The 27,429-nt window shown below is 37.5% G+C and overlaps 5 protein-coding genes and 1 non-coding gene across 6 annotated transcripts; 2 read left to right on the top strand and 4 right to left on the bottom strand.

Annotated features, from left to right (window-relative positions):
• Positions 1–2,533: 2,533 nt before the first annotated feature.
• LOC109152756 (nucleobase-ascorbate transporter 7-like) lies at positions 2,534–6,543 on the bottom strand. The gene is made up of 14 exons (XM_019300404.1): positions 6,432–6,543; positions 5,799–5,896; positions 5,422–5,598; positions 5,211–5,311; positions 5,022–5,097; positions 4,835–4,894; positions 4,569–4,744; positions 4,373–4,469; positions 4,196–4,282; positions 4,054–4,112; positions 3,856–3,947; positions 3,478–3,555; positions 3,226–3,386; positions 2,534–2,743 (listed from the first exon to the last, which is right to left on the bottom strand). The coding sequence occupies exons 1-14, from the start codon at positions 6,541–6,543 to the stop codon at positions 2,534–2,536; spliced, it is 1,584 nt and encodes a 527-aa protein (XP_019155949.1).
• A 3,986-nt stretch (positions 6,544–10,529) lies between these two features.
• On the bottom strand, positions 10,530–11,558 carry LOC109152755. Its single transcript, XM_019300402.1, has one exon. It carries the CDS (start codon positions 11,556–11,558, stop codon positions 10,530–10,532), a length of 1,029 nt encoding a protein of 342 aa, XP_019155947.1.
• Positions 11,559–11,648: 90 nt separating this feature from the next.
• On the top strand, positions 11,649–17,739 carry LOC109152754 (F-box protein At3g12350). Its single transcript, XM_019300401.1, has 3 exons — positions 11,649–11,767; positions 15,443–16,424; positions 17,102–17,739. The coding sequence occupies exons 1-3, from the start codon at positions 11,649–11,651 to the stop codon at positions 17,573–17,575; spliced, it is 1,575 nt and encodes a 524-aa protein (XP_019155946.1). The 3' UTR covers positions 17,576–17,739.
• Positions 17,740–18,083: 344 nt separating this feature from the next.
• Positions 18,084–19,560, bottom strand: LOC109153308 (LIM domain-containing protein WLIM1-like). Its single transcript, XM_019301200.1, has 5 exons — positions 19,150–19,560; positions 18,983–19,079; positions 18,862–18,905; positions 18,692–18,781; positions 18,084–18,533 (listed from the first exon to the last, which is right to left on the bottom strand). Exons 1-5 carry the CDS (start codon positions 19,282–19,284, stop codon positions 18,321–18,323), a joined length of 579 nt encoding a protein of 192 aa, XP_019156745.1. The 5' UTR covers positions 19,285–19,560; the 3' UTR covers positions 18,084–18,320.
• Positions 19,561–20,359: 799 nt separating this feature from the next.
• Positions 20,360–20,431, top strand: TRNAP-UGG. Its single transcript has one exon. It is a non-coding gene; the product is annotated as a tRNA-Pro (tRNA).
• Positions 20,432–22,185: 1,754 nt separating this feature from the next.
• On the bottom strand, positions 22,186–23,901 carry LOC109153323 (probable strigolactone esterase DAD2). Its single transcript, XM_019301220.1, has 2 exons — positions 23,425–23,901; positions 22,186–22,795 (listed from the first exon to the last, which is right to left on the bottom strand). Exons 1-2 carry the CDS (start codon positions 23,793–23,795, stop codon positions 22,366–22,368), a joined length of 801 nt encoding a protein of 266 aa, XP_019156765.1. The 5' UTR covers positions 23,796–23,901; the 3' UTR covers positions 22,186–22,365.
• Between the last annotated feature and the right edge of the window lie 3,528 nt (positions 23,902–27,429).

Below are 27,429 nucleotides of genomic sequence, written 5' to 3'. Positions count from 1 at the left end.
GGATGCGTCCTGTTGCACCCATGTAGCGTAGGCCGGATTCTCCGTGGTGGAGACGGCATTACTTGACGTGTCGCCGGCGGGAATCTCCAAGAATGGCGATGGCTGTGACCGCGTGCCATCTACGAATCCTAACAGGCCTTGACCCCGAAGAAACGGGATCACCTGCGTACGCCAATATAAGTAGTTCCTGTGTGTAAGCTTGAGCGACACAAAGTGGTGCGCGCTCGTCAGGGAGTTGGAATTGTTTGGGGAGGAGATGGTGGTTACGGTACGCTCGGAACTACTCGACATGGTCGACGGGAAGGGGAGGGGAAAAATTAGAGAGAATTTTGCCCGGCTAACTGATACCAGATGAACAAGGAAACTGATGATCATTAGAATAACTGAATTGGATTACAATTAATACTCTCAGGAGAGAGAACTATCTAATAGCCAATTGACTAGGACTAAACTAGAATACATTAAATAGTAACAATATTAATAATAATAATAAACCATAGTCTAACAGGAGGCAGTCTAAGCGGCTTAGGAGCATCTCCTCCGCGTCCAGTTCTGGTAATACTTTTGGCCGATATATATATATATATATATTATATACTAAAAATAAACATGTATGACAATATGAATCATTGTCCACGGTATAATCATGGCCTTTTGAGAATTGAAGGCAAATTTAATGCACCCATATTTTGATATTTAAAGCGCACAGACAAATATGGGCTAGTGAATTATTTTCTTTCTTTAATTTTTTTTTAAAAAAAATTTATAGTCTGAAAAAAACATCATTATATTGGAGAGAGATTTTTTTTTTTTTTTTTTTTTTTTGAAAGTATATTGGAGAGAGATTAAATAGAGGTAAACTTCACAATGGTCATTTGTTATGCTATGTAGTACGAAAGGGAAAACATTGAGAAATGGGAAAATGATACTTTAAAAAAAATACAGGAATGAAATGTAGAAAAAAATGTGTAAACATAAAAATATATTAGGGTATATTTATAAATATTGTTTTCTTAACATGCATAAATATCATCCACCTAACTACTTAATAATCACCCCCTTTAATTTATGGGGCTTAGCGTAGTTGGTTCGTCACCTAACTTAAAAGTCATGATGATTAGAGGCGACTTGTGGGTGTTTACCTCTGCACTAACAATAAATATACACGACATATTTGGACAAATTTTTTATTACATTTTTATTTTTTTTCATAGATTACTATACAATAACTTAAATTCAAATGGATTTAAACTCAATATAATTACCTCAGTTATAGAGATTGTTTAGATCTTCTAGATTCCTGTCTTTATCTTTAATTTAGAGGTCCTTTTAGATTGTGTTTCTTACATTTATAAATACAAATCTCTATCTATCATCATAGAGAAATATAAACGTTAAAAAAAAAAAAAAAAAATCTCTCTCACCCTATGTTATTGTCTATCTTCCCTGTTTTATTCTAAACTTAAATTGTTGTTTTACTATATTATATTTAGATTGCATCTTGAAACAAAAATGATGAAGGTTCAAATTAAATTATTAGACATGTTCCATATTTTTAATGGAACGGTCTGCCCCCCACAATTTATATCATGGACCAGGGTCCACATAGCATTATGGATCTGAATTGAAACAACGAAGTACATAATTCATACTCCTAAAGTATAAAATTTCATAACACAAAACACTAAAAAATCACAACACAAGACACATAACATAGCATTATGGACCCAGCTAAATTTAAAAAACGAGATACAAAATTCATACTCGTAAGGTACAAAATTTCATAACACAAGATACAAACATTCTACACACACACACACACAGACACACAGACACAGACACAGACACACACACACACACACACACATATATATATATATATATATATATATATATATATATATATATATATATATATATATAATTATGTTCAAACATTATAGTCTCCAACAAATACATAAATCATGAGCTAGAATTATTTGTAGGGTCAAATAATAATATATAATAATTGGATATAATTATTATTATTATTATTATTATTATTATTATTATTATTATCACATAATAATACAAATATTTTGCATAAATCTTCAAAATTACGAAGTAAAAATATTTGAATTTTTTTAAACCAACAAGTCTAAATCAAATGAACCAAACCATCTGAGACAATAACAAATTTATAAACTAAATTCCATTAACAATAATAACCCCGGCCCTAATATCCGTGTTTGAGTTTTAATATCTTTTGATTTACGAGAAAGTATTGGTAATCTTAGCTAGTAAAGTACCAAAATAAAATAATCAAGCCTAAATTGTCCTGACCGCTTCAAACAAAAAAAAAAAAGAAAAGTTAAGGCAACTCATACCTATACCAGAGTCAAACTTGAAATTTTATTATCTTATCTAAAGAGACACTTTTGTTTGTTTATGAATGGACCCTAGAATATTAACCCAGATGTTCCTGTATTTTTACCTTCAATTTTCTAATATCAGATAAGGTTAACAAAATCTGGGTATTATACATTATACATCCCTAATAAGATGGGAAAAAGCTATTGAGTTTAAATGGCAACTTGTAGAATTCATCACTTCTAACATCCCTGCCATATGCCACAAATTTCTGCCACCAATATGCCCCATTATCTTTACTATCATCCCCGGGGAGAGTCCGGTCCAACAACAACGCAGTCGAGGTAGCCACGGTCGCATGTGATGTAAATATGACAGACATTATATCATTAAACTGCACTCATTCAAAGCATATATCAAATTCAGGTTAAATTACAGTGACTCAGTAGTCCATTAGGTGGGAGGACTAGTGCCTACAAGGAACCACCTTCACAAGAGGGTGAAATTCCCACATTATGGCTACCAAAGCTCGATTTTGCGTCTTTGCTCACGATCTGCCACCGAGGAACCAACTGAGCGACGGGTATATCAGCATTTAGTATTTTGGCTGATAGTCCCAATCAGCCAAGACCAATAAGCCATTTACCAAACACTCCAAATCAGCTTATTCATAGGGTCAAACAGCTAAATCTGGTTAAATCAGTCAATTTTTGGCTGATCAGCCAATAACCAAACACTCCCTACTAGTGGGGGTCCATTTTTCTTGGGACCAACTCAATGAAGATAACATATCATTATTTGGTCCATCAGAGAATAAAAGTAAGAAAATAAAGATTGAGAGTTAATGTAGTAGAACTCGAGAGTAATAAAACGTACCCAACTTGCGTGTGTGTGAATGGGGCCTGAGTTGAAAACCATTTGGTGTTCTCTGAAGTACTGTGGCAGTGAGAGTCCTAGGAACAAAGAAAATCCTAGTATGAACTTGGTTCTGAAGCTGTTCAGATTGCAGAATTGCAGAAACCCCAGACCAGCTGAACCTGCATTGGAACACAGATAGATGGTCTGATCTCCTACCTTATTGCCAGAACAGATTTTCTGTACTCAAATGATGAAATGAATAATACATACAAACATATGCAAAGAACACACAGTACAAGGCTGCCATGGCTGGCATTGGCACAGATGCAAAAACTGCTCCAAATTTTCCTGGTACAACAAAAAACATGACAGGTTTTAGATGTTTACATAAAGGTTTCGGAGATTCGGAGATCATGTTGTGTTGTTAAGGCTGACAGGTGTCGAGAGGGGATCATGGTGTAAAATGTACAGTTAAGACTGACAAGTACTGGGAGGGCTGGGGCCCGGGGGAATTGTTGAGAAAAGGAGGGTGAATAAGGGGATCGTTGGGTGGAGACTGGTGAAGGGTCAAATCCAGTAATTAGTGGCTAAAAAGATTATTAGACGGAGACTAGTGAAAGGCCAAATCTAGCGGGCGAGTAGGCATACCGAAGACGGAGAAGAAAATCATGAATGCTGCAGAGATCTGAGCAACTCTTCTGCTGCCAATCTTTGTCAATGCCAAAAGACCAGCATTTTCTCTGAGAAAACACAAAAAAAATAATAATAATAAAAAAAAAATCATTCATCAGCTAAAAAATGCTCTGATCATGATCAACAATTTTGTTAGAGTGGAGAGATTGTTACACTGTGGCAGAAGGGCCAGTAAGTCCACCAAAAAGTCCACTGAGCATCGTCCCGACCCCCTAAACCAATTGAAACTCGAGACCATTGAGAATATATATATATATAATATATAAAACATAAATGTACACTCCCGGGATCTTACCATCCAGCCAACTCCTCTACTAATAATGGAAGCAGGCACCGGAGTAGCACTCCCATATCTCGCGGTTGCATAAAACACACCAGTAGACTGCAAAACAAAACGAGCCTTGTAACCTTAGTTCGAGTTCAAATTCCATAAACGAAGTGAAATCTCGAGCCAGAAGAACTTATACTAGACCTCGATGGAAGCAACGAAGCAAGCAGACAGTATAGCGAAAACGCTTCCTGCATTGAAAGTAGGCGCCCCCCACTGAAATGGCAAAGGGACGCGAACCCTGCAGAATATTATTGCAGATTGAGTAAACTAAGAAAACCCCGATAACTAAAGCTCAAAGAAATTGTGTTCCGTTTCAACTAAAAGTTTAAACAGATACCAAGACGATGCACTAATAACATGAGAGCTATCAATTCTGCAGTTTTCATCTGAATAACTCTTGTAAGGTCCACTCCATGTTAAAATTGCTGCATACATCCATACAATCGCGACAGAAAACAGCACAGCGAAGCGGTCCAATATAGGCCTTCTTTGTTTTAGCCACGCGGGAAGATACTGCAGAAGAATCGAAACTCAAAGGAATCAGTAGAGATTCAAAAGAACGAAACTAAACGAAAATGACAAAAATAATGTCCTGTAACTCGCCTGTGAGACGAGGATTATAAGGAATAACTGCGGGATTCCCACCACTGCACACTCTGCCATCTACACACAACAATCAAAAAACGATCAATTATCAAAGACATATTTTCATCGTCTAAGCTGATAGTGAGACTTCACGTTTATACTTTATATTATATGGTCAAAAACCCGAAAGGTTTAGAATTCTCACCAGTGGGAAGCCAAGTTGAAAAAGGCCAAGTCCAGTTAAGGTGATAAGTGGAGCCATTGATAAAGGATTAAGAAACCTAAGGTGAAAACCAACAAATCCAGACATTAACCTTAAACTTTACCAAACAACAGAGACAATAAGAATGTAATACGAGGATTAATAACATTGATCAACAACTAACTAACCTACCTGGTGGCATTTCTCCAGACGCCTATGAATCCAATAATGACTTGAAAACAAGAAGCAACAATGAGGGCACCTTGAATGGACCTCATGGTTTGCAGAAACCTCTACAGTAGAGTTCAATAAATTAAATCATTTGTTCACCAACAATAATAGACAAAACCCAATAACAGAAACAATGTTAATTTTGCCGAAAATGTTATGCAGTTTAGTATACCGTGTGGGGATCAAGGATCATTTGATTTCTCCTAGATTGGATAATTGTGGTTATGGGAATTAAGTAGGCGTGAGAACCACCTAGTACTGAAGGTAACCTTACTCCAAATATGGACTGGAACAACGTATTCAATCCTGAAACGAAAAGTAATGTCTGCATCACTCTACTCTCTTCTACCTACATTTCAAGAACACGCAGATTGATTAGACATTTGACTTGATAACTACAAGGTTACATTAGTTTGAGCCGGTTAGTTATGGAGAACCAGACTAATTTACCCTTCTTGTAACCCTTTATAAACTAGGATTACAAGGCGGGATTTACCCTGTGCACACTCAAAAAACAATATTTTTTCCTTAGTGCCTTCAAATTCTTACTTTTCCACCACCCATCTGAGGAACTATCAATTTGGGGATGAATACAATATTGCCCAGAGTCAACAGGTAATGCTGGAAACCTAAAACCATTGCCTCTGCTGCATGAAGTAAACAAGAAATATTTCAGATTTCAGAACTGAAACCTCATTTTATGTGTAAAAATTAGCAGAAATTTGGGCAACCCCAGTCAAATTAGTCTGCCGTTAACTTGGTAACCGCAAGGTCCTATTGCTCTTTTGGTTTGAGCCGATTATGAACAACCTAAACTGGTTTACCTCATTACAATTCTTTTGTCGGCTAAGGTCACAAGACTGTATTTACCCCGTGCACACTATCGGGTAGTTGCTACAGGATTCCCTCCCCATCCAAAAAAAAAAACACAAATAGCAGAAATTTGGGCAACCTCAGTCAAGTTAGTCTGTCGTTAACTTGGTAACTGCAAGATCCTATTGCTCTTTTGGTTTGGACCGATCATAAACAAGATAGACTGGTTTAGCTCATTGCGATTCTTTTACGGCTAAGGTTATAGGACAGGATTTACCCGGCTATCGAGTAGTTGCTACTGGATTCCCTCCCCATCCAAAAATCCAAAAAAAAAAAAAGCAGAAATTTGAGAAGGAAGAACTAACGTACACCATGGCGGCGGACTGTTGACGCAATATTCTACGCCGGAAAGCTGCTCCGTTACTGCATGGGGCTGCGGCTTCAACTCCTCAAACTTCTTATAATCTTCTGCTGATGACATTCTTGAAGCGAAGCTCAATCAAGTTTACACACAGGAAAGCTTAAGCGATTACTGTTAGTATTAGATCACACTATATTAATTAGTATTTCATATATCATTCATATATTCATATACAATATTTTACATGCATAGGGTAAATATGATTCATAATTCTATATAGACCATTACATTTCAAGATATATAGCACTAAAATTTTAAAAATTTACCGTTACAAATCAAAATTCATAAATGCATGCTATAATGGAGAAATAATGGAGATGATTAATATTTAAGATGGTGTAATTTTGATCATTATATTCATTCCCAATTCTCTTTATAAAATGTAAATTATACATTTTACATGCACACAAGATAAATACAATTTATAATTTTGTTGAGCATACAGCCATTAATGTGCAATCCAATTATCAGCTTAAACTTTTAGTTGATATGGAGCACATGCTTCAATTGGTATCAGAATCATACGGTCCACGTGTGAATGTACTTAGACTTTTAGTTGAGATGGAGCACATGCTTCAATTTATATAGACCATTCATTACATTTCAAGATATAGCATTAGAATTTCATGAATTTACCGTTACAAGTCAAAATTCATAAGTGCATGTGGTAATAATGGAGAAATAATGGAGATCATTCATATTTAAGATGGTGGAATTTTGAACAATCATTGCTAATTTTCTGTTTAAAATGTAAATTATATATTTACATGCACACATGATAAATACGATTTATAATTCTATATAGACCATTACATTTTAAGGTATAGAAGAAGAATAGCATTGAAATTTTATGAATTTACCGTTACAAATCAAAATTCATAAGTGCATGTGGTAATGGGGAAATAATGAAGATGATTCAATTCATTGTCAATTTTCTTTATAAAATGTAAATTATATATTCGAAGTAAAATTGGAGTAAGACTATATTTATCTTTGCAATTTTCTCACACCTTAAAAGTGAATATTATCGTTATATCAATGTATTTGCAATTTATTATTATTTTCTTTACATCTGTACAATTCCAATTCACTTTTAAAATAATCACGTTTTCTTGAAATTTTCTGCCAACACTTATGAACAAATTTCGAAGTGCTTTCCTATTGTTCTAGTTCGCCAATAGCAATATATCTGGAGTGTTCAACTATATTACTGTAATCTATTTTATCCTAATTCCTAAGAGATTGGCGCTACAACTAACGCTTTTAGCACCCTAGATTGGTCCGTCTTTAGGTTACAAACAATTGCCATATAAGTATAACCCCATCAAAATGCTTAGTAATACTTAACTTAAAATTTAGAAAAATAAACATTATTTTATTAGGGATCAAAAAAAACAAAAGAAGTGAAACAAATATAGTGATGATGAGATGGAAGAAATACTAAATTTATAGTTTAGAACCTTCTAACATACGCTGTATTATCTGTGTTTCAGCAGTGTACTGTGGCGCACCAAATTTATGGTTTTTTAATATAATTTTTTAATAAAAATGTATGGTTTTTTTTGTAACTGCTGCCATGAACTTTCATATCAGTCAACACTAATCAAGTTGCTTTACTGAACCCCTTTTACACCAAACTACTGTATACTGAAGTAACTGATCGAACCCCACTACACTAGAACCCGTCAGTCAGTGTTTTTAGGTAAAACCCGTCGCCGTTACTAGGTTTGTGAGACCCGTTGGCGTTATTGGGTAAAATCCGTCGTCACTAGCTACTAGGTGAAATAACTTAATTGCTACCGTTATTCAAAAGTATGTTCTAAATAAAACTCATTTTGTGATCTAGCTAGAAAAATTTATACGCCCTGTTTAATAAAATAGTTAGTCTATCAGCTAATTTTGTCTTATTTGATCATTATTAATTGTTTGACTTGGTTAAAAAATTAATATAAGTATTTGGTTAATTAGGTTTTTGTAACTCCGAAATGTTAAAATTCAAAAAGCTGCTCAAAGAGCCTTTTCAATTAACTTTTTGAGAAAAGAAATTATACCAAACAGCTACTCCCTCCGTCCTTAATTGATTGTCTCATTTGCTTTTTACACAGTTTTTAATACAACATAACAAATGTTACTAGCTTTTCAATTTTACCCCTCAAAAGTAGATGTTATTTGTACAAAGTACAATTGTACTTGCATCATTAATTGTCTAGAAATTTGAAAAGTCAAAAGGATAAATTAGAAAATGTAGAATGATAGATATGTTCAATTTTGGAAAGAGGACACTATTTTGAGACAAACAAAAAAGGAAAGTAAAACACATAAAATAGGAACAGTCGTTATATTATAGATGCACCGCGGTAAAAAACGGCGCCGTTTCTTTAAGTAAAGAAACGGCCCGCCGTTAGAGTTAGCGGAGTCCGCTTGTTTGGTGTATTAAACACCAACTGACACTATAGTATATCTAAACCGACACTGCAGTTATATCAAAATGATACTGTAGTTATAGTGAAATGAAACTGCAGTGTATATAAAATGAAACTGAATAACATTTCACATATTTGAGTGTATATTGTACAATGAAGCTGTAATTATATCAAAATGATCATGTAGTTGTGTTTTAATGAAACTATAGTGTATATAAAATAAAATTAAATAATATTTTCACATATTTGAGTCTATAAATATCGAATGAAACTATAGTTATATCGAACTGAAACTGCAGTGTATACAAAATGACACTGAATAACAGTGTTACTTTTTACAAAAGGGTGCGAAACGGCAGAAACAAACACGGTTTATTTTCATTTAAAAAAAAAGATGCGCGGTGCATAATCGATTATGCACCGCGGTACATAATATAATTTGCCAAATAGGACGGAGGGAGTATTAGCTAATAGCTAATTTACCAAACACTTTTCTACAATGAATTAATGTTATCAACTAGTTATACTCTCTAATTAACCCAATCAAATAACCTCTAACAGCTATAAGCTAATAATCACTTACCAAACAGAGCCATAATCACACATTAAAGATATGTTGCCTTATGACCAAATGTAAGCACTACTCAAAATATATGCTCTAGAACTACTCAAAAATATGCTCTAGAACCTGTCACAAGACCTTAACTAACAAAATACTAGAATGAAGAAGTAAAGGAATCTACACCATCCATAAATAACCAATTCAAATTTGAAGTTACTAAATTGACCAACACTTGAAGTTACTAAATTGACCAACTCGACTCTAAGTTAACTGCTCGATCGACCAACTTTGTAGGATAGATAGGCTGGGCCAAATGTTGGTACACAGAAAAAATTTGTCGACCTTGAGTATAATCTCCACTCGACCAACTTTGTAGGATAGGCTGGGCCAAATGTTGGTACACATAGATAAAATTTGTCCACTTTAAGCATAATCTCCGCTCAACCAACTTTGTAGTATAAGCTGGTCCAAATATTGGTACACATAAAAAAAATTGTCACTTTGAATATAATCACCACACTGTTGTTCTGACTGAGGTTAGAAATTTAGTCTCTTCTCCCAAAATACGTACTGCCTAAGATTGTTGGTCAAGAACATGCATGTTGAATCCATCCATCCATCCGAGGAGGATGATGAACAGCACGTACCGGAATATAATGAAGCCGACACTTATTTTCTATTGTACGTTACGCACAATATGTCATCACTGTACTGTTTGAATGTCCTACTAATATAATATAATGTTATGATGACTTCCAGTTCCCCCTTCTTCGCCTTGCATGAGCCTTAAATCAAGCTCAGCACTATCATATGATATTCCACTTCTAACAATATAATTATTCTCAAATTACAAAACCGCAGCTCCTCTAATACACATTAATTAAAAGAACAGAACACCTATGAATTGAATTAAACAAACATTTTTTTTTCTACTGCTATATATATAAATATAATTAAATCTCTCTCTCTATATATGAAATATATAAACATTTGACCAGGGAGAAATTAAAAGCTTGAGCTTTACTTCAAAACTATATTTACCGCTATTTAATTTGAGCATTTTAAGGATGTTGAAAGCACGCAGATTTGGAGGAATTATTGTCGGAGGTATGGAACCTCCATTGAAACAGGTAGTCTTTTGAGTGGCAAGCTAGCTTGACGGCGTCGCAGAAAGCTCGGACGGTGGTTTTCTTCCCGTCGTTATTGCTCCATTCCATTCTTACCCAGCAAGTGAATCTGTTGGAGGAGACGGGGAGATTGACGGAGTTGGAGAATTGGATGGCTACCTCGCCGGAGATCGTCTTGCATGGGCTGTGGAACGGCGGGAGGAGGTCGAGCCAGCGGCATTCCGGCTGCCCCACCAGTTCCTTGTAGGCGGAGTTGGCTAGCCGGACTTTGTTGTTGACGTCGGAGACGAGAATGGGTAGGGACACGGCCTCCGCCTCGCTCTCCACGTCCGCTGCTGTTTTTAGTGAGGTCGTGTACGGCGGCGCCGGCGGGTCGGAATGGAGTATACAGCCGACGAAGACGGTGGAGCCGATTAATCGGACGGGGTGCGGGGTGATCACGGGTTGTAATTGCGGCATGAAATCGAACTCCTCCGGGGATTCGGCGGCTTCCCGGTTCAAATCAATCCCCCGGAGCACGCGCCCTCCTCCGGACGTCTCCGCCGCCGCCGGAGAATCCATCAGCGGCGGAAGATTAGGGTGGTGGATCATCGGAATCTGGGGAAAACCGGTGGGGTAATTAGCCCAAGTATTAGCAGCGGCGGAGGAGTTCAATACCTGATGATACGGCGGGGGCGGGGGCGCCGCCGCCGGAGCAAACCCCTGGAAACAAGACCTGGCTCTCTTCAACGGCGGCAGCGCGAAAGCCGACCGCCCACGCTTCCGTGTCCTGGTCGGCCGGGCCTGCAAATGCGGCCACACATTCCGGAGAAACGCCGACTTCCTAATATTCTCCGGCAAGGCATTATTATCGGCAGAGGGACTAGTGGGCGCCTCGGGCTTGGGCGCAATCGGCCTATACCTCGCCAAGATCTCAGCTTTACTCCGGGAACCACCGGAATACGGACTCACAGCCTGCATCATCCTCGCCGGAATTTCAAGATTCTTCTTCTTCTTCTCTCTCTCTCCCCGGAGGAGAGATATGATTGAATTGAATTGTGGAAGCGATGGAGAATGCGATATAGTATAAGAGGAGAGGGGAAGCCAATAAGAGAAAGGCAACATGAAGCTAAGAAACGACACTTGGACATGCACAGTGGGTACGTGTTTGAGAAGCTTACAGAAAGGGACATGTGTGTTTACACGAGGGCTTATGCTTACATGCATGCTTACACTTATCTACCCCCCACCCCCACCCCCTACCCCCACCATCGGTTATAATGCAGAGATCATGAAAATCGTTTCCCTCATTCATTTCCCCTGGACACTACTTTATCTTTTTAGTTTTTTCCTCCTTTTATTCAGACTGAAAGTATAACTTATTAGGTTGGGATTGGTTAGGTCAGTGATAATATATAATAATTATATATTTACCTTTCTTCTCCCAACTCCAAGCCGACAGAGTATTTGAGATTGACTCAGCAGATAATGTCAAATGTTGGTGCGTATAAATGATCTGCTCACTTTGAACATAATTCTTACACTATCGCCTCTCTTATCCCAAATACTGCATACTAAAATGTTGTGCGCACAAATGATCTGCTCACTTTGAACATAATTCCACTGCTGAAAATTATAGAATTTCCGACCACCTGAAAATATCTTAAATCAAGTCGAAAGTCTTGTACCGACCACTTTTGATATCCGAAAAAACCTTTATTGCTATTTCCGACCACATTTTGCTTTTAACTTAATATAAGATCACTTTCAGGTGGTCGAAAATTTCATAATTTCCAGCAGTGTTCTTACACTGTCGTCTTTCTTCTCCCAAATACTGCATACTAAAATGTTGGTGCGTACAAATAATCTGCTCACTTTGAACAAAATTCTTACACTGTCGTGTCTCTTCTCCCAAATACTGCATACTAAATCATTAAGTTAAGCCCGTGCAAGTGTTATATATTAATTACCTTGAATTGTTTTGGTGTGTGGTCGTGCATTTCCATTCCTTAAAAAAATGTCATACTTTCTATAGTTAGTGCTTACTCCTTGTAGTTTAACTAAAACCGATATCCACTTTCTATTAAACTCTTCACCATATGTAGGATCGAGGTGTGAAGGAAGGCTCTTTGTGAGCACTCGATGTTGATTGTCTTACCTAATAGGTCGCTTAGTCATTGTAATTTATCTTTTCATTATATATCGGGTTTAAATGTATAGTCTTATTTTCATCTTTTGTGGATAAAAAGATTAATAAATAATTAAAAATAAAAAGTCAAACTTATAATATTGCAGTTACTAAATTATTTGATCAATTTAATTGAGACTTTTTCCTTGATAAAAATCTCTCACAATTAATGTTTTAGGAATGGAATTAATTGCGTAATTGAGCGAAAGGGAGAAGCCGCGGCGAGCAAACGGTGAAGCGGTGGGCGGAGTTGGAAGCCATGCATGGCTACACCTATCAAACGGCTTTTTACAGTACTACCCTCCACTTCACTTAAAATCCCTATTTCACCCCTTGCTTTGTGTGCGTCAACAGTATAGATTTTGCTTCCCGTGGCTCTGATTGGAGGATCTCTGCTGCGGAATTCATGTGGAGGTGACACGTGGCATCTGAAATCTACCGGCACCGCAAGTAGTAGCAGTTTACTGACACTTTAGATACCTACGAAGTATGTGGGGTATAGCATTTCCACTCCCTGGATACTAAAATAATAATATAATAATAATGATAATAATAATACAATAATACCTTATGTGGGAATTTGTAAAATTAGATATTGATAATAATTAAACTCGTAATCTTTTTAGGGGATGTTTGATTAGAAGGAAAATTAGAGGAAAAAAGAATCACAATTTGATGGAAGAGATAAATAATGTGTGATTAAAGTGGTAATTTAAATTTCATTGTATAGTTTGCATGAATATTATTATTGTGGATTTCAATTTCAATATTTGGTATACATTGAAATTGAAAGGGAATAAGTAATATAAAGTCCAAAATGTTCATCCTTATTAATGTTAATATTTATAATAATAATAATAATAATAATATTATTATTATTATTATTATTATTATTATTATTATTATTGTTGTTGTTGTTGTTGTTGTTGTTATTATAAATCCTAAATGACCAAATTCAGAATTTACTTGCATAACAAAAGCAATAAAATAGATAAGAGAGTTTTGAGAAAACGAACTTAATTGAGGTTGGAGTGTTGGACTACTAATTGACGTTTTGTGTAAAGAGTGGAAGAATAATACACACTAAATTAAAAAAAAAAAAAAAAAAAAAAAAAAGGTCGAACATCAATTTTAAGTTAAAAAGAGATGCGTAATTTTGCTTCAAAGTTTTTTTTTTTTTTTTTCTTCCTAAAATCCATGGAATTGAAATACCAAGGGGGCATGAAATTATAATTCTTTGAAAATGAAGAAATTTTAATTTCGCGGAATTGTAATTCCTTCAAACCAAACAAATGAATTTGTTTGACTTTGAAATTATGTTAGAATGGAATTGTAATTCCTTACAACCAAACGCCTTATTAGGCTATTAATATTAGAGCTATGTTTCACCAATTCGAATACTCCTTTCGTGACTTCATTCGACTCATTTTGTATGAGTTAATTGTGTTTAACTCAATTTTAAAATTATACATATATGTGGACCAATTGTTATACCGTGCACTACCGCGCACATAGTACTGTGCGTCCTGCGTCTCCTCCAAAACGACACATTTTGTTAAGTTGTTAAAAAAAAAAAAGAATCTTATGTTTCGAATGCACATAAACTCATAACAGAATACACATAATCTAACATAATACGTAATACACATAAACTCTTAACATAATACACATAAACTATGACATAATCACATAAACTCTTAACATAATACACATAAACTCATAACATAATGCACATAAACTCTTAACTGAATACACATAAACTCATAACACAATACACATAAAATTTTAACCGAATACACATAATGGGCTTTGGTTAACATAATACACATAAACTCTTAACTGAATACACATAAATTCATAACACAATATACATAAACTTTTAATTGAATACACATAATGAGGCGGCGCGCGGGCGGAGAGTATACTCCCCGTCCCCGAAACCCCGACCCCGTCTCAGGCGGGGAATTAAAAATAATCCCCATCTCCATTCCCGCATAAAATTTGGCGGAGACGGAGATTCCCAGTCTCCGATCAACTCTTAGTTAAAATTTAAAATTAATATAACTTTTAATTTTTAAAAATAAAAACTTAAGTCTTAATTTAAAAAATTATATATATATATATATATATATATATATATATATATATATATATATATATATTAGTTATAATAATTATTCGGGGTGGGGCGGGTATCACCATTCCCGCCGGGAAATTTTAAAAATTCTCTATCTCCGTTTTTGATCTCTGAAATTTTTTTTTGTCTCTGTCTCCGTCCTTACGGGGCTGGGGATCTCCGACCGGGATAGGACATATTGTCATTTTTAGGAGTAATGTCAGTAAGAAATGAGGCGTTTTGTGTCTGGGCGCACATTGCTATGTGCGTCGTGGTGCACGATATAAATTGCCTATGTGGACTGGTAATGGTTTTAATTGGGCTTCAATTTTGTATTCTGATGGGCATCTCTATTGGGTTTAGTGTCGAAAAGAATAGATTTTGAGGCCCATTCATTGACGGTAGATGATGCACTGTCCACCATCACAACGATACACTCTCTTCCACTCAATAACTGTTGTGAAAATACGATTTCACCCTTCATCGTTGCGTATAGAGAAACCATCTTTGAAGTCTTCCACTTTTCCCAAAAAAAAAAAAAAAAAAAAAAAAAAATCTTTGAAGTCTTCCACAGCTAAGAGGAACAGAGAATCATTCGAATTTTGAGAAGAATCTTCCATTCAATCCTTTCATTTTCTTCCCCTTAATCTCTTCTAGCTCAAGAGACAACCCTAGCATCACTGATTTCAATCCGGAGGACGTGCAGCTCTGCATCCTCTCGTTTCTGACGCCGCCGGAGATCTCCGCCTTCGCCTGTACCTCCAAGCGGTTCGTGTCGCTGTGCCGCGACGACCAGCGCCTCTGGTTCTCCATGTGCGACCGCCGCTGGGGATCCAAGACCCTCATCGGCAAGTGGGGGAACGGCGAGATCTCCTACAAGCTCCTCTACATGACGCTGCTCGAGTACGAGCATCTAATCGGGTTCTGGCGCCGCAGCGGCACCGGAACCGGCGTCAATTCCGGGAATTCGGGCCGTTTGGTGTTCTTCGAGTGGGGCCCGTTTTATGTGTCCGGGTCATGGGTTACGCCCGTGAAAGCGTCGTCGTATAAGGTGATCAAATCCCCATTCTTGTGGATGGGGATTAACTCCAGAGGAGAGGCGGTCAACTACCTTGATCTCGAAGGCCGGCTCGAGTTCTCGGAGAATTTGATGGCCTCGGAGGAGTGTTGGCTGCAAGAGAGGGATTTGGTGGCAGTATACGTGAGCTTTATAGGGACATGTCACGTTGCGATTGAGGAGAATGTGAATTCAAGTTCAAGCTCCCCACAAAATGGCGCTTTTAGGAAGGTTTCAAGCTCGTGGAATGTGAATGAAGATGAGCATGAAGACTTGTGTGGGTCCCCTGGGAGCTTGCCGGACCGGCCCATGTCCGAGATTTACCAGTACTTTGCGAACAGGATAAGTCCCGGCGGGAATGGGTCGTGGAGGAGACAGCGAAGAAGGGAGAAGGAAAGGCAAGGTAGAAGGAAGTGGGATATGGAGCATTTTGTCAAAATTGACAATTGCTCACCTACACCAGATCGGCCATTGCAGGGTCTTTGGAAGGTTTTACTCTTATTCTGTTTAAGTTTATATTGCTTTGTTTGAAGCTTTTCTGTGCTATGCTATGATGGTGTTCTAATCTTGATTAGCAATATGAAGTAAAAAGTTTCAAGCTTTATAAATTGTCATTGTGGAGATAAATGAGAACAAGAATTGAAGCCAAAGACCTTGTGGTCTAGCGGCATAATTGTGGCTCAGGTTCGAACCTCAGTTTGGGGGCATTGACTCTTTGTGCTTTAGTAGGTTGAGAAAGTATGTATGGACAAATACTACAGTGTAATAGAGTCAGTAGTACTAACAAAAAGAGAACAAGAATTGAAAATAATGGTTGAAAGTAGAGAAGACAATATTTATGTGGTTCGAAAATGTGTCTATGCCAATGGGGGTGAAGCTGCTCTTTTATTATTTGTGATAGTCAAACATTCAGGGTACATATAAGACATACACAACAGTCCTGAAGCATGCTTTTATCATCATGAAGTAACACGAAGTGAAAAAGTTTGATCTTTATTAAGAATTCCATCATTTAGATGATCTAGAAGATTTCACTCTGTGTGAGATATTGAATATGTTTTAGGTAGAATTGAATGAAATGTTTGTGATTACATTAGGGCTCACTCCTGGTTGATTACTTGGTGCATTGTCATTGTCTGTGATTCTCTGTTTGCCGCTCATTGCAGGGAATAAGTGATGACAGGAGTCTGGAGTTTTATCTGGTTTCGTATGACAACATTGGGGGAATTACTTGCCGAAGAGTTGGGGAATTGTCTCAACTTTTCTCTGGCTGTACCCTAGTTTTTTGGACTTCAAATGCTACATTCGTTGAGTCTCCCTTTACTTTAGAAGAGGAAGATATATATATGAGCCGTGAACATCTTCAACCATATGCAGAAGGAGATAGTTTTTATGATTGTCTGCCTTGTTCTGATAACGGAGACGTAATGCGCATGCTCTCCATGAATTCAAGCTATGACTTGGTCATCCCTGACCTCACAGGAACTAATTTAAATCCTCGGCAGGTGGAAGGGAGGATTTGGCAGTATGGAAATGGGACATTTGGCTTTGGATTTCTCCGAAATGATTACATTATAGATTTGAAGCAAATTGCTAGAGATGGTCATATATTAGATATTATCAACTTTTCAGATGATTGATTTTATTTTATATTTACTTAGTCAGGCCAGTAGAATGACTAGGAATTATCTGATTATTGTCATTGTACATTAAAATTATATACTGGGATTACCATCATTTCATTGTGTTGTATAACATAGTCCTGGAAATAAAAGTTCCCAATTGTTTAAAACTATTGCTGAAACTGATCCTTCCATTATTGTCCTTTGGTTACGTCTTTAGTTGCTACTCTTCCTTATCCTTTGGAATGGTGTAGAAGGGGATGACGGGCTCATTTGTTGAAAATTAAAGATCATTTGCTGACTGATGATGTCTTACATTGATTCTTGACAGCTTGAGTATGATTAGCAAATGATGATCATTTGCAGGAGGAATTGTAATTTGGATGTTTTCCTGGAACTTCGCTTTCAAGATAAAATAGCTGGTAAGTTGGTCAATGAATTTTTTAAAAATCTCTACTATTTTAATGATTTGTTCAATTAGGTTTTTTATTTTCTTCAATATCATTAAGATTGTGCCCTTGCAAAGTTGCATGAAAGTGAAATTTGATCCATCATGTTACTATATCATTCAAAGAATCTTCCTTTGAACATCGTAATTCCTTGATATAAATCAAGGCTAGAAGGTAGTAAACAACTAACATGCATCAGTAGATGTAGATCATTATTTTACTTTTAACTTTATAAACAGGAATGAAATGCAGGCAGCTAAACAGGAATTAATTGCTTTAAAGCCAAGTAACAGTCCAAAATACCGTTCAAATTACTATTCTGCAGCAATTTCCATCACTCTGACCAAATTCTTCTCATGCTCTCCCTCAAGTTGGCTCAAGTTGCCCTTTTCCTTGATAAGTTGAATATGGTGGTGTTTGCAGTATAGGCGGCCATCATATGCAATGTAGTTGGATGGGCTAATCACGCACCCTCCATGGCTGCATTTGAAGCAGCTCCTGTGATATGCACTTCCATTCACCGAGACCTATAACGATATAATTCCAGGTAATTCTCAACTTCAGTATTGTACAGATTTCATCTTGTGAACCTCTCGCAAACTTTAAGTGCTGCTCTGATCTGATCTCACATATGGTTTAAACCACAGAACAAACCTTACAAGATAAATGTAAGCAAACTACTTACCTTTTCAATTGGATAGACAGTACTCTTGCAGCCCACACATTTCTCTCTTGTTCCAACAAAAAAGCTTGAAACTTTATTTGCTAGCGGTTTCTGTTAGAGAGATGCATTAACTAGTTATGAACATGGGGGTATTAGACATTGGCAAGCCAAGAATTTGATAAATGTATTACCCCGTTGAGGACAGGTTTATCTGGCTTCTCAATCTTTGGTATCCCTGAAAGAACAAATATGGAGTAACACTTTTGTCCTTAATCTTTATACGTTAGATGTTTATGAATTACTACTGTCTACCTTCGAAGCTTTTGTCCAAACTACCAGTTCTCTTGAAGAGTTGATCAAAGTGTGGCCTGCAATATAGAACTCCCTCGAACGAGTTATAGTTGCTAAGCTGCAAACAAAAATATACAATTACATGAACCAATGTAAGTTGAAAGGGTTATAATAGTCATTATATAAACCTTGAGGGTGCCTTTGCAGTGGTGGCATCTGAAACACGCTTTGTGGTAGACTCTATTATCTGCGGTTAACTTGTCAACGAGATAGACTGTCTTCTCACACGCCATGCATTTCTGGGTTGTTCCTGCAAATGCCATGGCTATTAGTCTCTTCCAACAAAACAAGATCTCTCCCACACACACTCTCTCTTATTAGAAGCAGAAAGCACTTATAGGAGTTAGGAACACAGAACACAAAGACTCTTTGGGTTGTTAGTGTGGTCAAGAATCAAGAAATAAACATGTTGGTTTCACTAGTAGTTAAAGAAAACTACTTTTACTTGGGTTGGAATTAAGGCTAAGTAGGAGAGATAGTGAAATGCGGGAGAAATCTGTGAAATGTGTAATGAAAGATTCATAATTGTTCCTTGCAGATTCATCAAAAAGGAGGTTCACATTCATTGGTGGAGAGCCTTGTTTGGTGGGTAAGTAGATTCTGTGTTTCTTCTCTTCACAGGCTCAGTTCATTCTCTACTGACACTGCAACAACACATGAATATATTATGGATTCTGTGAGATATGTTCTCCAAAATGATGGTGTGTGGGTGGTCTAGGGGGCCATCATGAGTCAAGAAACTGGGTGCACTTTGTAATATGTTCAGATGAACAACTTTTGTACATTCATTTTAATTTGTTTTCATGTATATTTTTCAATGACAAGTTGGACTGTAAAAAATTAAAAAAAAAAAAAAAAAAACCTTCATTTTGCATTATAAATGGCAGTTGTCGTACCACCCGAGTTGTCGGACAGTTAACTTAGTAACTACAAGATTCCAAGTTCGTTTCCTTATATGAACTATCAATTGGCCTTTTCGGTTTGAGTCGGGCAACTTAGATCAGTTATCAAATTGTGGGATTTTTCACCATTGGGAATTTTGTATAACTTTTTCAGCTTCCAATATTTTTAAACATGAGAAGAAGCCCTGCTGATGACTATGGTATTAGGCTGCCAACCTTCCTAGTTCCTACCTATTAAAGGACAAATTATCCAAATATATAAATAACGAGTCTGAAATTCTGCAAATTTATATACTAGTTTAACAAATTGAAATTCTTAAAGCCTTTTCACAATACAATATACCACCAAAAATCCTTAGCCGAATATAGTCTAGATCATCTTTTTGTCAACTAACTCCTAATATTATATAAAAACGTCCAGAAACAATAACAAGAAGGGCGTTTGGTCTAGTGGTATGATTCTCGCTTTGGGTGCGAGAGGTCCCGAGTTCGATTCTCGGAACGCCCCACTCGATCCTTTTTGCTGAAAAATTTCATATTTTCAGTAGCTTTTGTTGCAGTTTGATATTTTTAGCGATCTTTATAATTGTGAAATGACAATGGTGACTGAGAAATGAGAACCCATTTTGGAACGGTGAGTTTAATTGTTCAAGCTGTACACTTAAATTGTCTTTTTTAAAGATGGTTTAGAGTAATGGTACATTCGTATCGGTTCAAATGTCTTAGGTTGTCTGGAGTGGTGGAACATTCGGACCGATTCAAATGTATTTCCATATTCACTTATCATATCAGAATACGAGATAAATTTAGAGTACATTATAGTACTTTCAATTTTTGATATGTAGTCAGAAAGCTCCAAATTTCAACTGAGACATATCACAAGCATTTTCTTAAGGAAGATTTGATATCTAGATGCCAGCACGAACTTAACTTAATGGTTGAATAGGCAATATTTGAAAGAAGAGACCAATGTTCAAATCTCGACGGTAACAGTAGGGATTCAACCTTTATGGGAGAAGATTTGATATTTAGATTATACCTTAATTAAAATTATAATACCCACCAAAAATAGATACCAAAGCGTGCCTATTTTTGGTGTTTTCTTCAAATTCTTTTCCATTAACCAACGCTCGTCATTACAATTGTAATTTAAACGTTTTTTTAGAAGTTAAAAAGTCCGAAAAGAAAAAAAAAAATTGGAAAAATGGTTAAATAAATCCTTAAACTTTATTAAAAAAAGTCAACTAGACCCTTAAATTTTTAGAAGTTGCAATTAAACCCACAAACATGTTATTTTGGAGCAGTGAAACCCATTAACCTATAATTGCAGGTCAATTAGAGTTCCAGCCAACTCCGACGAACCTCCGGCAACCATCCGACCAAATTCTGGCATAAAAGGACAAATACTAGCGACCGGATATGGCGACCAACTTGGTCGTCAACGGTCACCGGTCACTGGTTTGTCCTTTTTTTTTGTTGGAATTTGGTCGGAGGTTCGTCGGAGTTGGCTGGAACCCTAATTGACCTGCAATTACAAGTCATCAATATGTTAGTGGGTTTCATTGCTCTAAAATAACATTTTTATGAGTTTAATTACAACTTTTAAAAATTTAATGATCTTAATTAATTTTTTAGGTAAAATTTAAAGATTTATTTGATATTTTTTTGTGAAAGAAATAGATACCCCTACAAAATTACTTTCTAGTTTCTACTTCCACTTTTGTCAAAAGAAAAAAAGAAAAGAAAAGAAAGAGAGTTTCTACTCCCCCTAAAGAAAGAAAAAAGGAAGAAGACAAAAACAGCCACCTCACCACGTGGAAATCACGTGAAGATTCTTATCCTTTCTTCGAAAGATCACATCATAAAACATCATACCAAATATTTTTTGTAAAATCTTAAAGGAAAATTACATTTTTATCCTTCGATTGTATTTGTGGTACAAACTAATCTCTTAATGCATAATTATTTTTAACCCATTAAATGACATTTTAGTTCATGAAGATTCAAATTAATTACTTTATTAATTGTCATATTAATGAAAAAAAAAATCAAGTAACTTGTGGTTCACTAGAACCCAGTTATTCTTTTAAGTGGGAGATAATAAATTCGAACCTCACTTAAAACAATATATGTGTATATAGGGTATCATCCTTACCCTTCCTTATAAATAAAAATATTAGTGAAAAAAATAATCTTGAAAAATTATCAGTATATAATTGAAGAATTAAGTCTGTACTATGAATGTACTATGAATATAACGAAAGGACAAAAATGTAAAATTTTTCAAATATTAAATGCAAACTCACTCTTGTCCATAAGTTAAAATCGCAACATGTCATTATCTCCCAACCTCCCATTATTCCACATATAGTTAGTACATAAGACAACAAAGGAGAAGACCCCAGAATAAAACGGGCCAAGGCCCATGGGCCGGGCATCACCTCACCGGCCCAGAGCCCGCCGGAGCTCCTGCGCCAGCATCGCCGGCGCGGAGAGGTGAGGCAAGTGGCCCTCAATGGGCAGCACGTGCACGGTGTTCCGGCCGCCGAGGTGGTTCTTGAGGTACGTCGCCACCGACCCCGGCACCGACACGTCCTTGGCCGTCTGGATGATGTGGCACGGCACCTTCACCAGCCCCAACACCCCTCTCAGGTCGCTGTTGAACACCGTCCGGGACACGAACAGCGTTATGTCCGGCCGCATGTTGAACAGCGTCCGGCTGAACTCCCGCACCGCCGCCGGCACGTCCGCCCCCACCGCCAGCGGCGCAAACCCCCGCACCCACGCCTCGTAGTTCGCTTGCATTGCCGAGAACACTTTCTCGATCTCCCCTTGCTCGAATCCCCCATGGTACTCTTCATCATTCAAGAACCTAAAATTTTAGGAAAAAAAAATTTTTTGTTTACTTGTAATAATACTTATCCCCAACCCTTAGGGCCCCACTCCGATCCGACAAAACGTGTAGTAAGATGTAAATCACGGTGACTTAATGTGGTTCACATTCCGACTCAACAAAGCGTGTGAGAAAATGTAAATCACGGTGACTCAATAGGTTAGTAGATAGGGCCAAATACTGGTGGGCACAAAGAAATCTGCCCACTTTAGACCACTATTAAAGTTTAAACTTTGGTCTCTTATCTTAAATACTGTCCACTAAATCCTTGAGTTAAGCCAGTGCGGGTAATACTTGTAATAATACTGTAATTACAAAGGAGGGAAAAAATTGAGGGTAATTAGAATGACTAATTAAGGATAAGATACGATGATTAAGAAAAAGTATAGTCAATGGTGGGGATGATGAGAGAGGGGAAACCGTCGAAGATTAACAATCAATCAACGTTGTAAGACAAGATTAGTTAAGGATAAGATAAGTTGACAACAAAAAAGTGGGAAAAGATTCGGCTTTTGGGTAGGCATAATTGAGCTCTATAATAATTTTTCACTTCTTGATTTTCCGTTTTGTGTTACCGGAAAAGAAAAGAAAGGTGGGAGTTTGGTTACCTAGGGGAAGCGCCGATGAGGATGAGCTTGGAGAAGAGATCGGGGCGGCGAATGGCGGCGAGGATTCCGATCATGGCGGAGACGGAGTGGCCGACGTAGTAGCAGCGGTCGATTCCGAGGGCGGTGAGGATGTTGAGGAGATCGTCGGCGTAGGCGTCGAGGGTGGTGTAGCGGCGGAAGTCGAAGTAGTCGGGGTTGACGCTGCCGGCGCAGACGAGGTCGAAGAGGACAACGCGGTAGTCGCGGAGGAAATAGGGGAGAATGCCCCGCCACGCCGACTGGTCGGTGCCGGAGCCGTGGGCTAGAACCAGGGTTTTCTCGCCGGAGCCGACGACTCGCACGTTTAGCGCCTCCAGCAAAGATTGACCCATCGATTGGGTTTTCTTGATTTTCCGGTGGAGAAAATGTTTGGCAGTTAGCACTGTCTGAATAAACCTGTGGAAAGAAAAAGCAATTGCGTGTGAAAAGGAAGAAGTAGCTTGCACTTATATATACGGAGTTGTACTTTTTTCTTTTCTTTTTTTCAAAAAAAAAAAAAACAAAATTATAAAAATATAATTATAACTATTTTATAATTACAAGTTGGATAGTATTTTTTAGAGTAAATACTCAAAATGGTCCATCGACTATAGCTAAATTCACAAATTAGTCCTGACTTTCAATTTCAACCAATTAAGTCCTTAACTTTGTAATTTTAACACAATTTGATCATCTGTCTATTTGACTGTTTGTTGACTGTGATTTTTTAGCATATATATGTAATTTCATGGTCCATCGTCGGTTTTTTAAGGTTCTCGTTGCATTTTCAGACCGCACTGTTACATTTGAATCCACTGCCGAAAGCAATCTACCAAATCCGATCGCCTTTCTTCGTCCTCCCTTTGGATTCAATGTAGTTGAGTTCGTACCAGAGCGAAGAAGATGACGTGTTTCCGAACCAGTGCAACGTCATCCTGGAGGCCTCCACGTGCTCCGACGAGAGCTGAAGGTTCTTCTGGAGATGGTCGATCACGGTCAACAAACGGTCAAATAGATGGAGGACCAAATCGTGTCAAAATTACAAAGTTAAGGACTTAATTGGTTGAAATTGAAAGTCGATGACCAATTTGTGAATTTAGCTATAGTCGAGGGACCATTTTAGGTATTTACTCTATTTTTTATACTCACAGCCCGTTTGGTTCGCTGAAAAATATTTAAAGGGAAATGGAATTCAAATTTAATGGAAAACAAATTACCAGGAAAATAGATTCTATTGTTTGGTTGGTGGAAAAGAAATTACTGGGAACATAAATTCAATTCTTTGGTTGGGTTTGAAATCGTAATGAATTATGAATATAAAGACTAATATGCCCTTAACAATAATATACATACATACATATATATATATATATATATATATATATATATATATATATATATATATATATATATATATATAATCGCACTCAGGTGCGAATGCTTCGCTCAGGCGCGAAATAGGAATGAATTCTGTTCGTCCACGTGTCCAGATCTAATGGATGAGAAACACTGATTTTTTTAAAAAACGCGGTGGTATTTTCATAAATAATTGAACATCGAAGTGCAAGTAAAATGTATTACAAGTGCATGTAAAATGTATTATAGGTGCAAGTAAAAATTTACACTGAGCATCAATACTTAGTTGCACTTATAGTTCTAAGTAGTTGCACCTATAGTTCTAAGTAGTTGCACACATAGTTATAAGTAGTTGCACCTAGGTGTATGAATGTTTGCGAGTGGTTTTCAGGGGTATTACTACCCGCTGAACTCAGATCAATGAATGTTAACAAGGCAAAATTACATGCACTTATAGGTGAAAGTAGGTGCACCTATAGTTATAAGTAGTTGCACCTATAGTTATAAATAGTTACACATATAGTTATAAGCACACCCAGGTGCATGAATGTTTGCGGAAAGTGAATGCTAACAAGGCAAAATTACATGCACTTATAGGTGAAAGTAGGTGCACCTATAGTTATAAGTAGTTGCACCTATAGTTATAAATAGTTGCACATATAGTTATAAGCACACCCTGGTGCATGGATGTTTGCGGAAAGTGAATGCTAACAAGGCAAAATTACATGCACTTATAGGTGAAAGTAGGTGCACTTGTATGTGATTTTACTTGCACTTCGATGTTCAATTATTTACGAAAATGTCACCGCGTTTTTTTTAAAGTTATTAGATCTGGACACGTGTCGCGCGCTGATTCGTTCGCATTTCCCTCCTGAGCACTTATTCGCACCTGAGTGCATCCCTATATATATATATATATATATATATATATATATATATGTGTGTGTGTGTGTGTGTGTGTGTGTGTGTGTGTGTGTGTGTGTGTGTGTGTGTGTGTGTGTGTGTGTGTGTGTGTGTGTGTGTGTGTGTGTGTGTGTGTGTGTGTGTGTGTGTGTGTGTGTGTGTGTAACTAATAAATTTTGATAGAGTAAAATAGTCTAATTGTGTTATACTTTCTTCCCAAATCCTTTGGAAAACGAAATACCAATCCTTTGCCAGGATTTTGTTTTCCTTCACTTTGGGAAAGTCAAGTTCCAATGTAAAATATTTTCCATCCAACCAAACAATATAAAATAACATTTTCCTACACTCCTAGGAAAATCTTTTCCATGAAAAATGTTTTCCATCCAACCAAACACCCCTCATAGTTAAATACCTTAATTTAATTTATTAAAATCCAATTAGGCAAACTATTTTTTTTTCTTCCGAAACTTTGCAGGTTAAAAGAAAAAAAAAAAAAAAAAAAACTTAGGGCCACGTGCTCGCTTAGTATACACGTATTTTTCACACCTTTATTGGGCACAACAAGTCTGGTGACGACTTATATTTTACTAGAGTAACCCACCCCCTCCAATCTTTCCCTTCTTACATGACATTTTCTAATTGGAAAACTAACTTTCTTTTTAATAAATGATGATGGCGGTAAGTATGTTAACGAGCATGTTTGTAAGAAACGACAATGACTTCCCTCAATAAGTATCCTCTTAAACCTTTGGGTTCAAGGTGGGCATGAATGCCCGACAAATCTGCAAATTAACACTTGATCTACCCATATGGGATCATGTCAAACAAATCTTGGGTTGTCTCATCCTAGGTGGACAATAATGCCCGACATATGATTGCGTCGCTCACCCCAATCAGCGCTGCCTTGTATCACGTCATGTGCGAGCGTGGGTCCAAGGTTTCCATGTAAGCTTTGATAGTTGGGAGTCTGAAATCCCTAGGAAGGGGTCCGTCCATTATACTCGGAGTAAATGGTGCGGTCATCCTCACTTTGGGTTCAGGCAATTGCTCTTTCAACTTTTTTTTTCTTTTTATTCTTGCTCCACTATCTTCCTCTGTAGCTGCTCTACCACCTCATCCTGCACGTTTGGGGTTCGCTTCTGCACGGCGGACCGACACGGAACTAGTCTACCAGACTCACCCACCCTTTTTTACCGTGGCTACCGCTCTCCCCTTGGTTCTATCCTGGTGCGGTCTTTTGGTAGATGACCCAATAGCCCTTAGTTGTGACCCTAACCTCTCCTAGGCTGGTGCCCCTTGCCCAACTGCTCTAGGAACGATTTGGATCCGGCAAGTCGTCTAGTTGACCTTTCACATCGAACACCTTCATCCCTTACTTCATTACGTTAGCCTTGACCCTCAACCCATCTTCATTGGGAGCGAGGTCGGCTGCCCATTGCACCCGTTCCTCCTTGCTTCTTTTTGCGGTGACATCACCTACCTCAACTTCGCATTGGGGTGGTGGCTGAGGAACACGATTTGCACTCTTGTCACAAAGTGGGTAGTGCTGCTACTGCTTGTTAAATGACATGTACACTTGCTTGGAGGTCCACACGCGGAGCTGGTGCTCAAGGCCCTTGCCATTGTCTGGCACGACTATTGCTGAGTTGTCGCGGAGATCACGAGAGTTCGTCGATCGAGCGTGTCCACTAGTGTTGCCATTAGGGTTGAGGTTGCGCTAACCATGAG

This window comes from Ipomoea nil, unplaced genomic scaffold, assembly GCF_001879475.1.
Source record: "Ipomoea nil cultivar Tokyo-kokei standard unplaced genomic scaffold, Asagao_1.1 scaffold2480, whole genome shotgun sequence".
Lineage (NCBI taxonomy): Eukaryota > Viridiplantae > Streptophyta > Magnoliopsida > Solanales > Convolvulaceae > Ipomoea > Ipomoea nil.
Note: the sequence above shows the minus strand (reverse complement) of the source record. Positions and strands in the feature narration are given on the sequence as shown.